The following is a 15,148-nucleotide window of genomic DNA, read 5'->3' as shown; positions in this document are numbered from 1 at the left end:
ATGCCCTAAAATGTACTACCAACTCTATCAAGGGATTCAGTTGCCATTTTGCTCAATACCAAGTTGAGCATTGAGACACCACCAACACTTTCCATCCTCCAGACAAGTGCAGCACAGTCCCAGCTCAGGGTGCTCATGCACCAGCTCCCTCAAACCCTGACCCTGCCAAGGTTCTTGGACCCCAAACCTGTTTTCAAGAGGTAGCAGTCTCACAGTCTAACCCCACAGAGAGAACCACTATCTTTTCTGAGAACACACTTGCCAGAGCAGATGCCACGTGCATGGGAGGAAGAAAAAAAAAGATAATTTTCTGAAACTGCAGAAAATTAAATTCCTCTCAGGAAACTGACACTTTATCTGATCTACAGAGAGTATAAGAATTAAGATTGTCTGCCTCCCAGGAGGTTCCTATTAAGCAGAAAGTATTTGTTATTTGACAAGACAACTTTTTAATTTTCCCCTCTTGGAACTATTCGGTTTGCTTTTAAATATTTATTCAGCCAAATAGCAAGCAACTCACTCCACAGACCAATGTTAGTCTGCTCTTCTGTGAAGAAAGGGGGTCAGGTTTAAGTTCCTGCTCCATTAGCTATTTAATCAATTATCCAAATTGGCAAGGTTTCAAGAGGAGAAAGTCACTAACTTCATCCCAAAATAACCATTCAGTGAGTAGCTAGGGCACATTTCTGACCTGAAAGTGCCTATGAGTGAAATTTTTTTCTCAACTCAGGAGTGTGTTTATGTGTTTAAAAGGTCATCCACCTCAGTAGTAAGTGCTCTAATTACTGGATATTTGGGCATCAATTAGCAGCATGTTCTAATAATTTTGGAAAAAAGGCAGGTTGGTCTTATATATTTATTTTCAGGGTACAGTAGAGACCTCCCCAGTGTCGAAAGGAGGTACCTTAAAAGTGTAGGTTTTATGTCTATTACTACTGTCCCATGACATTTTCTTGAAGCTATTCTTCCTTCTGCTCAATGATTTCTCTGGTTGCCCCTCTTAGCAATCTATCTCCTGTGCTTTGAGCAGGAAGTCTAACTCAGGGTAGAGAAAATCTTTATAAACAAAGCCCCTGTCAGATCAACATTGCAATGCTTGATGGTTGCATTCAAAGAAGTGTTAGGGAGCTAAAAGCAGACTGATCCACACATCACTTTTGATGTCTTGCCCCCATGCTGGATGGAGCATCCATATTTTAGTGTTTATGAGGTGTATGGGCATCCCTCATAAGGTAAGCAGTACACACTGTAGTGGGAAACCCAGAGAGCTGTGTAATGTCATGGCACTGAAAAGGAACTTTGATACAGAGGAGAGTGTTAATCACAAAGTCTGTTTTAAATTTTAGCCAGCCAGAAGTTAAGCAACCTGTATAAGATTAAAAAGAGATGCATCTATCTGTTCAGACTTCAGATTTTGTTAGCCAAGTAAACTTATTTTTAGAAACTGGAGGGAGGGTAAAAAGAAATTGAATCAAGCTTTCTTTTTAAATAAAAGGATAAGAGATGCGCCGATGTTCTCCTAATGATATTGTGATTAGATTTGCTGGCCAAAATATTGACAGTCTGAGTTCAACTTTGCTGATTCCTGGCTGTAGTTGTGACACTGCTACTCCCAGAGACTGTACCGAGATAAAACATTGGCCCCACCTGCAGGAACCATGATCAGAATGGGGGAAATGAGTATTTATTTGCCCACACAGTAGGGGTGAATGGCTCTTTAGTCTAGTGCCGGACACAGCTGCCCAAGGAATGAGTAACTGACTGCAGTCCTTGGTCAGTGAGCCAGAACAATGAAATATTTACAGTTCTCAGGCTTGTTCAATATTCAGAAGACTTAAGGATCTTCTGGGGACAGGAGCAAATAAAAATTTCAAGGCTAAGAACTGAGTTAGGAATGTGCAATTTCAGGACAAGGTGGTGGAGTTTGTTGTTGGGAACCTAGGAAACTGCCCCTGGACAGGGAGACACGGTGATGGTTTGCAGTGAATCCCAATTGCCTCACAATGGTTTGGTTTGGGAGCAGTTAAATCCATGCCCAAGGTAATCCAGCTGGTAAAGTAAAGTAAAGTAAACTGGAAGCTCTGCCTACAGTCTGTACCAAATGTACTGTAACCTGCAGTGGGGACAAAAGGTTCTGAACTAATTAGTCCTTTGAATAGCCTCAAACTACTTTCAGGGTAATAGCATTTTGTCTGAGACAGGAAACTGGATCTAGTCTGTGGTAAAACATATTGATCATGCTTAAATATAAGGATCTCCATACCAGATGCTTTGATCTACTGCTTGGCTCCTATTGGGCTGAATTAGTTGCTAATACAGACAAAAACACCCAAGTCACATTTTCTGCTGCATAAAAACCTCTACAGAGCTGTAAGTCTCTGTGTGGCTTTTGCTCTTGTTCATCACAGGTAATTGTTAGTGAAAACTTCAAATTTCCCCCATTTATTTTTCCCTAGGGTGAAAAAAAGAAATTTTCAATAATTAAGTAAGAAGGAATAATTGGGGAAATGATACAAAGGACAAGTTGGAAATTAAGAACTGAAATAAAACAAATACGAGGAACAAAATGCAGGAAGAAAGTTTCACAGAGGGTAAGGAAATGTTAAGTAATGACTAAGAGGGAACAAACTAGAAAGAAAAACAGGTGGTAATGAATCAGGAGGAAAATGCTATTTTGAAGCAATAGTTTGTAGAAAGCTTAAAAAAATATGTGTTTCATATATAGAGAGAGATTGGTTTTTTTGTACATTCAAATGTATACATACCAGTAGACAACTATCTAGACTGATCAGAGACTATCTTCCCAAGTCTAACCAGCATTTACTCATTGCTGGTGAAATAGCCCATGATTATCACACATTGCCTCCCCTTCATGGCATCAAAATTGTTGTCCATATTTTAGGGAAAATCTATGCTTAACTGATTCTGTACTATATGAGGAGGCATGGCTGAAGCTGGGAATTGGGAACTTAGAGCCTTGGCTTCCATTTGTAGCTGTGCTTCTCTGACCTCCAGGGAGGGATAATTCTGGAGTTATTTTTTTCTACCTACCTGAAAACCATAGATAATCCATAACCATTACAAGGCATTAAGCACTTACAAAAACAGGGCACAAACATCAAAATTACTTATTCTATAACAACAAGAAAGGAACAAATATCTGCATAGCAATGTGAGCAAAAAGAAATACAAATTAGGCCAATCAATTAGGCAAATCCAAAAAATTTCAAGAAAAAAAATCACTTTTTAAATTCACCACAGCAGATTGCTCTATTGGGAAACAAAAAACCCCAAAGCTGCTGAGTTTCAGGGTGGAGGATTTTAACCAGGCAGGGTGCCTGAGGAGATCATCTGCTATTGCAGACCAGGAAGAACAGAACTATATATTTGTGTGTATGTACATCTGTATAATTTGATATATATGCATATTCCTTTGTAAGTGTGTATCTATATATGTATGTGTATTTATGTATGTATACACTAAAGAATTATATATACACAAAGCAATTATGTGGTTAAGACACAGTGATTCTCTCCATCAGATTAAACTACTGGTGTTATACACCTTAACACAGAAAACTGCAGGTTTTCCAGTAACTTCTAGTAGGACATTATATAATTCCTGTAGATCTAAAGCTCTAAAAGCATCTAAAGATCGAAAGCATGAATTTATCTAGGAAGAATGAGAGACAGCTTGGTATTTTTACACCAAAAAAAAAAAAATCTTGGAGCTGTGCAATTTTCAAGAAAATGTTGTTTTGAAAGAGGTATATTTGTAAGGTTTCTCTTCTGAAATACCTTTCCACTGCAGTGTCTTTTTCCATTTTAAAGTAACAAATTGGTTTGGTTTTATCATCAATCTTTTAAATTTATCTACCACTTAGTTGACCTAAAGCAGAATTGCTGACTGAAAAAAAAAAAGTTCACTTCTTAAACATTCAATTTGTTTTTGTTCTTTTGGAGAACTGGTTAAACTGTAAAATTTCCATAAATGAAATAATGTTTTCAAATGGCCGAGTGCTTCATTGATAATGTAACAGACTCTACTTCTGTCCTTTTATTGAATTGAGTTGATTCATTCATACTGTAGTTTGCATGTGCAAACACATAGCAGCCATCTTCCTATTTATTTCATTGATTGAATCAAATTAAATTATTTTCAAGCTCATGCTGGATTTTATCGACTGTATAAAAATTCTCAGCCTTGAGTTTCATTGCAGTGCTGCTGTGTTTCACTCCAGTGCAAGTAGTTTGGAGTTCCTTCCCATTGAACATTGGAATCACTTGCCATGCAAGGCTTAAATGTCTATTGTCTGGAAAGCTCTCTAAAACAGATGTAATTGTTGTTGTTATATTTTTTTTTTCATTATGATTGCTTTAAAAATACAGATGCTCTCATCCATTTGTGCTTGCCTTCTCTAGGATGTCTGTGGAAAGAAGACTTTTCATCTCAATGGGGCCTTAAGGAAAAATACTTCTAGCTATATGCATTTTAACTGCCAAAATATTTTAATGTCATTTTAAAATTTCTCATAGCTTTCTCCCTGAATATACTTTAGTTTGAATCTCAAATACCGTCAGCTTGTGGCAGGTGGGCATGCAGGCCAGTGCTGGAGGTCCAGCAGGTCAGGAAGCTCTGTACACAGTACTGAGGCTCAGTGAGGTCAAATAATTGGAGATTTTGTCTGTGTTCCCCAGGAAGCTCTGCTGGGGAGGCAGCTGGTCCTTCCTTTGCTCACCAGGCAAGCTGCCCAGAAAGGGTGGCTGGTGAGCATCTGTAGGGAAGCCATGGAGACCATCCAAGCAGTGAAGCTCAATCCCTTCCCTGAGCTGCTACCTTCCAACTCTAATACCAGTCCTAATACTGAATGTAGGACATCAGCTGTCTCGGTGTAGCTGGTTGAGGTGTTTGTGGCAAACATTCTCACTGGAAATTCTCCTAATTATTGCAAGTTCTAGAATTAGCAAGCTTGTTACCTTCCCAAAAGCCATTTGTTGGATACTACTGCATTTTCTTTTCCCATTCATCTAAACGAGGTTGCTTAAAAACTCTTTTTTAAGTCTGGTAGTTGCAAGAAACTAATTAGCATTTGTGTCAGAGCAATCTTACTTCATTATACTTAAACATTGGCCTTTAAACTATGGGTATTTAGAACTGCTGAACAACAGTCTTAAGCAGCTAGTTTGTGAAAATCTTCTATTGTCAGCTTAAATAAATCATAAAATCAGTATAGCCTAGGTCGAGAGGCTTGGCTGATAAATTTTATTCTAAACATAACATACAGGCAATAATTTAATTGTTTTAAGTGTAGTTTGGTGTCCTCTTATTCAATTTAAATGCAATACTCAGCAGCAGTGGCTGTAAAATATTTACCATTTCAAATTCTAAGTTGCATAACTTTATGTTTTTCTGTTTTTCAAGATAAATAAGTAGTCTTCTGTTACTGACCCACACTGATGCCAATTCTAATTTCAAAGCATGAATTATTTCCATAGAAAAATAATCTTAATGGAGAATTCCAGCTCAATTTCTACCAAAAGTTCTACCCTCTCCCTCTAAGACAATATTTTCACTGCTTTGCCAAACAAGGGCTCAATTCTGATAAATTCAAGTACTTGCCACATGAGTAACTTGATATGCAAAATCAGTCAATTTATTGGAATACACACTCCCTGTGCTCTGCATTCTCACAAATAATTTTAGGACTGATGCCTTCATTCACCACAACTTTAATTTTAAGGAAGGTGTTTCTTTTCTAGTTTAAGCCATGGAAGAAAATTTACTGAAATCCTATCTAGTCAGAATACAGGTTCCACTAATTTTGCTTTCCAAAATTGAAATAACTTTGCTGGGTTTAGTTTGAAAGGAAAAAAAAAAAAAAGAAGATTTAAAACCAGAATATTTAAATTGTTTCTGATATGCTGGTATGTGTATTACAACACACATACAACAACTTTTATTCTATCCAAAACGTTTTGGTGAATAAACTGTTTTTTGAGGATTTCTAAATTTGTGCCTTTTATTTCAAAGGGAGGGATTTGAAATTTGAAATGTCACAGAGAAAACTGGTTTTGTTGCTTTGTGAGCCTGCTTCACCCCGTGGTGTCTGGCATGGTCTCCCTGCCACCTGCGTCCATCTGTCCTTGGTCAGTAATCTGCTCTGGGCACTGCTGTTGGTACCTGACTTCACAAGATGTGGTGACTCATGTGAAGAAAGTCCTTGAATATACAGGGAGTTAATGCTGCTTAATTTTACTTAATTTTAAAAATAAAGGCTCTTGACAAATACAAATTGCCCCCCCCCCCCCATTCCATATTTCAAAAAGCCCATACTCATTGCCTCAAAGAGAAAAATAATTTTGAAGGAAGCATATGTTTTATGTCATTGTGACCTTCAAAGCTTAGACCTTATGGATCCCTGCCTCTCACCTCTGTTCTAACACTGGCATGGGAAAACAGGCTTTCCTGCAGTTTCAGTTCTAACACACTTTCTCAGTTTGAAATTCCTGTAGTAGCTGTCCTGGATAAACTAAGAGGAAGAAGACATCTGTAGAGAAGACAAGAGACCTTTGAACAGGTGGATTATTAATTAAATATTCATTTTCAGTGTTGGTGGCTTTTCTTAATTCAGTAGCATTATTTACATTGTGGGTTTGGACTGTAGCATAAAATGATTACAATAGTTTTAAGCTGATTTTTTCCCCCAAAAGAGTACTAGGCTTAAATTAGACAAAATAAGCCATTTTACATAAAGATCCATGATAAAAAACAGATGTCTATTTTCTCTACACTTGTTTTTACATTCAAGTATTTATTTGATCTTTTAGTGGCAGATATGGGGAGAAAAACCCAAACCTCCAAACATTAGTGTTAGCCAGGTATGGGAGTGTATGATTAAATAATTTAGCCAGGTATGGAAGTGTATGGTTAAATAATTTTCTACTATCAAATCAAAAATGAAGCATTGTTTGGTAAAGAAATAAAAATCTATGAGGCTGTTTGCTCATAGATTATATATGTATTCCAGAATCAAATATCTGGCATTTATAATCTCTCTACAAAATAAAAAATACCAAACCAAACCAAACAAAAATCTGTGAAAAAACTTTTTAAAACAAAAGAAAAATATTTGTGTGTAGTTAATTCATTTCCTCTACCCCAGTCTCTGAAATACAAATAAGTATTTCAAGTAAGCTCTCCTTGAAGAACTAAATGTCCCAGGGGACTGGTAATCACATTTTTGGAGCCTTTCACCTCTAGTTCACTGATTCAAATACAGCCAACATGCAGTAGTGGTGGAAAATCATTGAGATTTGAAAGCTGGTTTGTGGCCTGTGTGAAATGAACTGGAATTTCACTCCATTTCTTAGAGGATCCTGAGCAGGCACTCGCACTTGTGAAAGCACTGATGCTTAGCTCCTTGCAGGATCCAGTCGGGCCCCCGCAGAGTCACAACCAGGGCTGAGGTTATCAACTAAAATCCCATTCCAGACGAATTTCCTCAGTACATTGATCCCTTGGAGCAAATTGGTCCTTAGGCACCTGGAAGATCTCAGTGGGCAAATGTTTTCTCCTTGTCAAGAAGCTAGTGAAACCAGGCTGAAATGGCAGATCATTCTGGGGTCACCACACTGCACTGTTGCCTCCTGTGCCCCACAAAGGCTGGCTGAAAAAAGAGTTTCATTTTCCAATTCTGGTAATCTAGTACTTTGTACTTTCAATTGGCATTAGTTATACTTAATTTAGGGAGAAAAACAGCAGAAAAATGTTTCTTCCAGCAGAAAGAAATGACTATATTTTTGAGGGCAAGGGTGACTTTGTCTCTTTATTTAGACAGAGGTTCATCCATAGTTAGGAGCAGTTAATAAAATGTCGTTTATGGAGATCATACCTACCATTTATAGAAAATTTGTCTGATAATATTTTTTTCATCATCCAAAAATTATCTCAGTTCTGTTTCCAAGGGAAGGCTTTACATTATCTCTTAAACGATTGCATCTCCTTTATGCTCAGGACTTATCTTCACAAAACTTGCATATGTTTATATGAAAATAAAGTAGTTTTTTAATGAACATTTAATATCTTGTATTAGGAGTTTCCTCAGAGGGAAGAAAGAAAAGTCTATCTTCATTAACCACTAAATAGAACGTGGGGAAATTAAAACATTTGGATGTCGTGTCAGTTATATAGGTTGTCTTCTATGATGTCACATTTGATTTTCTTTTTTTATGACTTTGACAGCATCATATTAAAAATTTGATTGCACTATGACGGTACAGGCTTTGAATTATTCGGCTTATAAGTGCAGTCTTGCAGGAAGACTGTTTTGTATTTCTTGCCATTTCTGCAAAACTGACATTTAAAAAATGCAAAAAGAAAGGGAAAATGGGTACCAATAACTAATTAATAACTTGAGCTTGGCAAAGGTAACATCATTTTAATAGAATATCACACAAATTAAAAGCAGATTAACTATCATGTGCCACGTTTTTTAAAAGTCACTTGAAACATAATTCTCAGATTGACATTTTGGCCCTGAGAAATAGATAGCAAGCCTCCAATTCATTCTCAGCAAAGTCAGGACTTCATTCCACCTGAAGAAAGCCCATACATTTCTAATCTGATTTCAGCAACTATCACTCTGAATTCTTGTGGTATTTAGTTGAAATACCCATCTCTTCTCTTAGCATACACTCATGCTATTAGTGTTTACTGAAGTCAATGGGGCTTTTTCCATTTGACTCCCATAAGGGACTCAAACAGTCAACATTGGAGTCTCTTGGGCAATTTTTGCAACTCTTTCAGGATTTATACTGTGCTTTTCCCATGATGTCTTGGTTTTGCCAGCTTTCCTTTTTGTTCCATTTTACTACTGTCTAGTGTTAAATAAGTGCAATCTGTTGGTTCATTTGAATCAAATAACTTTATTTGTAACCCTTTTCAGAGTGTCCAAATTTGTCTTTTCTTCATTATGACTTAAAGTTATTTTTAAACCACTAAGGATATTTTTAATCACTAAAGATAGAAACATCTACCCTTCATCTTGATTAAATTAATCTAGTCCTTTCGTGTCAGAACCTTAAAGCAAATAATGCCATTTTAAGAAATGTGTTATTCCCACTCCCTAATATGAAATTTTAGTGGTATTAGATATGAAAATATCATTCAAAGTCAAACCTTTTTCCAGTTAACATGACTATTATTTGGTCACAATATAGCTGCCCCTAGCAAAACGTGTATTCTTTCTCACAAGAATTATCTCAGCTGGGCTGTCCGGGCAGGTAAGAGCTGTAGGCCTGACTACTGCTTAGGAGGGTAAAGTGTGGAATATTCCATATGAGATACAAAATAAACCCTTCCAGCTATGATAATGGGGAAAAATACAAATGATCTTTTTGTGTCCCCATTCCTCAAAAATGGATAGCAGAGTTGTCTTTGATTCTGCTCACAGCAGTGCCTGGGGAGAATCTCATACTGAGTTAGCTGGGATCAGAATCATGACGATGGTTATACTACGAAATGGGCTTGCATTCCCTCAGAAATACTTGATGTTTATTCAAGAGTTCTGTCTGTCATTAAATATATGTATTTTGCTGTTCTTCCTCTCTTCCAGCATCTCTAAATTCCAACTCGAAGATAAGAGTGCCTGTTTTCATGATTAGCAGTGAAAATTAACTATGGATCTACATTATTTTAGTTCACTTATTTAACCTGAATCTAGCCTGTTTCTACACATGAATCATCCTGGGATAGCATTTTTTCATCCTTAAATAAACATTGACATGTTTGTGTTGCTTTCCTACTGATAAGCCAAACATTTCAAAATGTACAATTGGAAACAAGATATCACAATTCAATAACATTTCATTCTGCAATATCAATATCAGTCTTCAAATATTCTGATGGAAATAAAAATGCAGGAGCTACCAGGACAAAAAATTCTCTGTCCCTATCATTTACTGCCCAATCTCTACCCAAGCAAACTCTGGTAAAAGACAACAAATGGTATCTACAAAAGTGCAGAGTAAAAAATGTCAAAGTAGTACAGTCCACTACCAATTTTATGAGTTTTAACATCCATCCTCAATGGTTTCAGGGTTTAAACACTGTGTCCAAAAAAACCCGACTAAACTGATATCAGAATCAGAGTGTTTCCCTTAGAACTATGTGTGTTTTGACTGAGAATAGGCTGACCATTAAAGGTGATAGAGAAACTTAATTCCATAATAACATTTAAATCTTATTGTTTCAAACTGCCACCAGCTGTGGCAGGTAAGATGTGCTGAAATCATTCAGATGACTCTCATAGAGGTTCCTCTCTGCATTACAAGGAGAAAACTTTCATCCTGTGACTTGTACAGAAAAGCAAAATCTACAGTTACAAGATTTTTCAAATGATGTGCTTTACTTGTATGTGAGAACACTTGAATCCCTTTACCCAGTGTAAAGCAGGACTAAAGAAATTCTCTGCAAGTAAGAAACAACACTATGAAAAAGTATCAGTGAAACACATGAAAAAGCACAAGCCATAATCAAGCTAAAATTACAACAAAATTTAGCAAAAAGCAGGAATTAGGTGCCGGGGGGAAGACATTTTTCCCCCAGCCTCCTCCAGTCATTAGCGTTATCACAGCACCCGCTTCTGGAGAAGGGAGTGAAGATTGAGTGTGAATCTTATATTTGTACTTGCTGTCTATTTGGCAAAGAGGCACGAGGCTGCTTTATTTATCTTTTTGATAATTTTTTTCTTTTTTCTTGTCCTTTTGAATTAAGGCAGTTTCCAGGTCTTTAACATTACCCTGTGCCAGAGATAAAAAAAAAAAAAAAAAAAGCATCGGGGACCGCTGCTGCCATAACAACCCTTCGACAGGGAACTATTGGGATACAGATAGTTACTATACTAGCTACCACCAGCCGTGTGCATCATGTCACATAAAAACCAGAAAACCCTTTTCAGAGACAGCATCCCGCCGTTTGCACTCGCGGTTCTGGGCAGCGAAAGAAGAGCAAGCGGAGACTTCCAGCCCCTCCACCGCCACCCCCCTGCCCCCGTCACTTTATTTATTTAATTATGCCGGTGGAGGGAGTGTTAGAAAAGTCCATTTGAGCGCTGAGCCCTGCCCGAAGCCGCCCCCGGGCCCCGCAGGAAGGGCCGCGGCTCCGGGAGGGGGACCGGGACCGGGACCGGGACCCTCCGCCGCCTCCCTCCGGGGCCACTCCGGGGCAGCCGCCGATTCTGCCGAGCTGGGTCCTCCCTCCCCACCTCCAAAGGGTCCCTCGCAAAAGTTAAGGCGCTGCCCCCTCTCCGAGCCGCCCCGGGCGCCCGGGGGTGCGGGCTCGGGGGCTCCTGGCCCCGGCTGGGAGCGGCGCTGCGGGGCGTCCATGGGAGATCCCCCTGGGAACGGGCAGCGGTGCCCGGGAGGGGCAGCAGGGCGGGAGCCCCGCTGCTCACATCCCGGCGGAGCGGCGGGGACATCCCGGCTGCCCCGCGGACCTTCCGCACGGGCGGAGCGGGCCGGGCCGGGACCCTCCGTTCCCCCAGGGCGGGGGCAGGGCGGGAGCACGGAGCCTCCCCCGCGGCCCCGCTCCCCCAGCACTCACCCCCGGGGCCGCTCCGGGATGGGAGGCGCGGGAGCGGGGATGCAGGGCAGGTGCTTTTCGGGGCGAGGGCGCCGGGCCCGGTCACTCACCCGTCCGAGGCGGGGGCTGCGGATGGCGCGGCGGCGGCGGCGGCGCTGCCCCCGGAGCGCGGGGGGCTGCGGGGCAGGAGCAGCAGCGGGCGCGGGAGCAGGGGCGAGCGGCGGGGCCCGGGCTGCTCCTGGGCGCGCTCTCGCTGCCCATCCCCGGCGCTGCCGCCGTCGCCGCCGCCGGAGGAGGATGCGAGGGAGAGTCAGCCCCGGGCGCGGGCACGCGCAGCGGCGGAGCGGGGAGCGGGGGGGGACCGGGAGCGGCGCGGGGGCGCGCAGCGCAGGGGGAGAAGCTGGGAAGCTCGGGCTCTCGCTCTGTCCTTCGGCGCTTCCGTCCCCTCGTCCCCTAGCCTTTATTTTCTCATTTTTCTACCCCTTCTCCCTCCATCCCTCATCTCTGCATCCCGCATCCTCCCACCCTCCGTCCCTCATCCCTCCATCCCTCCACCCGTTATCCCTCATCCATCCGTCCATCCCGCCATTCCTCAGCCCCTCCGCTTCCCCGGCCGCGGAGCCGCCGTCCCCCCGCGGTCCCCTCCCCGCGCTCTCCGCCGCAGGGTGTCCCCGGAGCTCCCCGGGGCACGGCAGGCGTGATGCTGCCCCCGCGGGCATCCACACTCCCCCTTCCCTCTTCCTGCCCCCGGGAAGGGCGACCTGCTCCTCTGAAGGACAGGAGATCCCCAGCCCCGCTCCCCCACTCCCGCCACAATCCCTAAAGAAAAAGCACTGCTAGAGCTTTCCTATCCTGCTCTCCTGCTCTTCCTTTCTTCTTTTTTTTTTTTTTTTTTTTTTCCCTACACGGCCGGAGGAAAAAACGGTTCTGTGGTAGGGAAAAAGGGGGTAAACAAGGGAGAAACATAGAATACAATAATCATTGACTGTATGAGAAACCAACCTTACACTAGATTAGTTTTTAAAAGCAGTCTTTCAAGCCTCCTCCTGAAACCTAAAGGATTTCCTGGATGTTTATTTAGGATCAAAAATAATACCGATCATTAAATATAAAAGAAAAAAACAGCTCAAAGCACATTGTGTAAAGATGAGACCTATGAATCAAGTGAGTCAAAAAAAAACAAGCACACCAAAAGCTGCCTATCAACTCTTTATCCTCGTCCTGAACTCTCCCTGCATTATATAATGTTGATAAACTGCTGCAAGTACATTTGGGGAAAAGATACTGCAATGATGAGAACATTCTGCTTTTTATTAGAGCACATTAGTATCCTTACCTGACAAGTAGTTGCTTCAGAGGTTCATTTGCACGTTTCTCATCAACCCTCCAAGTAAACAATTTACTCGATTTTCAGTGCAGACATATGATTCCCTGGTGTCACTGTCTCTGTCCTAGACGTTTCTGAATGGCTTGTGGATTAACTTACTGTGCTCTTCTGCTCTGCCTTGTACCAGGAGCTGTGCAGGTATCAACAGCTCCCACTTGTGAAGCCAGGAAAGAGAGAGACTGGGTAGATTTCCACGTAGCTCCACAAACTGCTGATTTGCTGTAAGGGCTAGAGTCATTTAGAGAGTAGGTCTGGTCTTCTAGCAGGTTTATTCAGAAAGAGAGGCCTGACCCTAAATTTACTGTAGACAATCCAAATATTTCTATAACCATGGTGGGAATTGGTTTAAACCCCTGTGAGCTTGCTGCTGGTGTGAAGGTATTTTTGAGTGCAGCTATTCTAGTGAGAACTCCCTGGGAACAAGAAAAATTACTCCCAGGGAGCAGGAAAAGGTACTAAAATATGCATCTTTTTCATAAGATTATTGAGAGAAGGTCAGGGACCTGTCTCTGTTTCCCTGCAGCTGTTGGCAAAATATATGTACTAGAAGGCAGGTTACAGCCCCTGGCTGGAGGATGTCTTGTGTTGCTGTAGCCTCAACCAAGCTACCAAATACAAAAATGAAAGGGGAGGGAAATTACAGGTCCAGCTCTGGGCATCACTAAAGTCAGTAGGAGAAGAACTTAATGTTTCATTTTGAACCACTGCAGCCTGCAAAGAAACTCAACAAATTAATCTTTCAGTGTGCTTTTCTTCTCTGGTCTCAGTCCTGAGATTAGATTTAAGCACCATTCTAACTTGCAGATTTTTACTATTTTGCCTGTATTTGTCCCTCCACCCCTCCTCTTTGCCTTCTCCAGCACAGGATCAAGGCTGTTAAGAGAAATGGAAGTAGTCAGAGAAGGGAGATAGGGCAGTGGGAAAGATTTGGGCTCTGTATAGATAATGACATCATCTTATCTAGTATGAGAGGCAAAGGAATTGGCTTATATTTTTTAACATAGTTAAGATAGGAGTTTAAAATATTTCATGTAGTTTTTAATATAATTAGATTTTTTTTTGTTGTTTCTCACTTGCTCTCTGCTGATGAATGACTTCAGTAGGGACAATACAATAGTAGTCTGGTAGTTAGAGTCATTCCTGAGAAATGAGAGGCTGAGTGTACACATTTTTTTCACTGAGATTCAGAATAGGAAATGAACCATTGAGGTCCTGTCTTTCCTCAGATGAATGGCTTTAGCTCTCCTATCTTTGACTACAATTTTAGCTTACATTAAAGCAAGCTTGTATGTGCCCACTGAATAGTTTTTTTCACCAAAATTATTTTGTTGGCAATTGGACAATTCTTCAGGAAATTACAGGGCTTGCTTCAGATTCTTGCATGCTCTTTATATATTTGTGCAAGGATTTATGTTTATGTACAATGATTTAGCTGTTTTTAAATTATAGCAGAATTTTGCTTATGAAGAATACAAATATTAACCTTTACATTTCAAAGTCATTGTAGTGAACTGGTTTAGTCTTAGATACTGGGTTTCATCTCTTCTATAAAACCATTGTAATTGCAGTAAATATTTTTGCTCATTGAAGATAAAATGTAAGCTTTTTGTGATGATAGTGTTGCTATATAAATTGCCTTTGCAAAGGCTGGCTGCTGAGCTTGCCACCTTAGACTGGAAACACACTCATGCTGTCTTCTGTCTGAAGGTTCCAAAATATTTTCTGAGAGCACAGTAATAGGTTTTACCCACATAATGGGAAATGTGGATATTAATAGATATTTTTAAAGTAAAAAAGCACGATACTGTCAGGGTCAAAAGAAACAGAACAATATTACAAAAATAAAACAAAAGAAATAATTCCATTCTCAATCAGTTCTCCAACTGTAAAAGTAGATTATTTATCAAAATCATGTAAAAAAAGAAAATTATTTATTTTTAATCTAACATGATCTGAATATTTACACGAGTTGTTTTTAAAGGAAGAATATTTAAGAGCTTACTGAAATTCTTACATGCTGTACCTAAATGTGTGCTCTTCCACTGGTGCTGTTTCCATAAAGTTAATCCCATCAGTGTTTGCAGGGATAGGCCTCCTCTTTTTGTCCATATTTATTTTAAAGGATCCAGAACCCATGCCTGTGGGAGTCCTGTGTGCATTTAAGTATTTGCAATTGATTA

General features: G+C 40.6%; 1 protein-coding gene across 7 annotated transcripts in view; it reads right to left on the bottom strand.

The window, feature by feature from the left end:
- Positions 1–13,108, bottom strand: part of FUT9 (fucosyltransferase 9) — a 105,391-nt gene extending 92,283 nt beyond the window's left edge. For 3 of the 7 annotated variants that reach the window (XM_071446006.1, XM_071445988.1, XM_071446016.1), the window contains exon 1: positions 12,918–13,108. Coding sequence is in view for 1 of the 7 variants with exons in the window: in XM_071446053.1 (XP_071302154.1) it covers positions 11,692–11,842 (151 nt within the window). In the remaining 6 variants the exon portion in view is untranslated. Of the gene's footprint in view, positions 1–11,602; positions 11,936–12,917 lie in introns of those variants that run through there. The other 4 variants (XM_071446053.1, XM_071445978.1, XM_071445997.1 and 1 more) reach the window with 4 other exon arrangements.
- Positions 13,109–15,148: the final 2,040 nt, after the last annotated feature.

This window comes from Agelaius tricolor, unplaced genomic scaffold (genome assembly GCF_023055355.1).
Source record: "Agelaius tricolor isolate 1412-34295 unplaced genomic scaffold, bAgeTri1.0.p SCAF_1, whole genome shotgun sequence".
Classification (NCBI taxonomy): domain Eukaryota; kingdom Metazoa; phylum Chordata; class Aves; order Passeriformes; family Icteridae; genus Agelaius; species Agelaius tricolor.
Note: the sequence above shows the minus strand (reverse complement) of the source record. Positions and strands in the feature narration are given on the sequence as shown.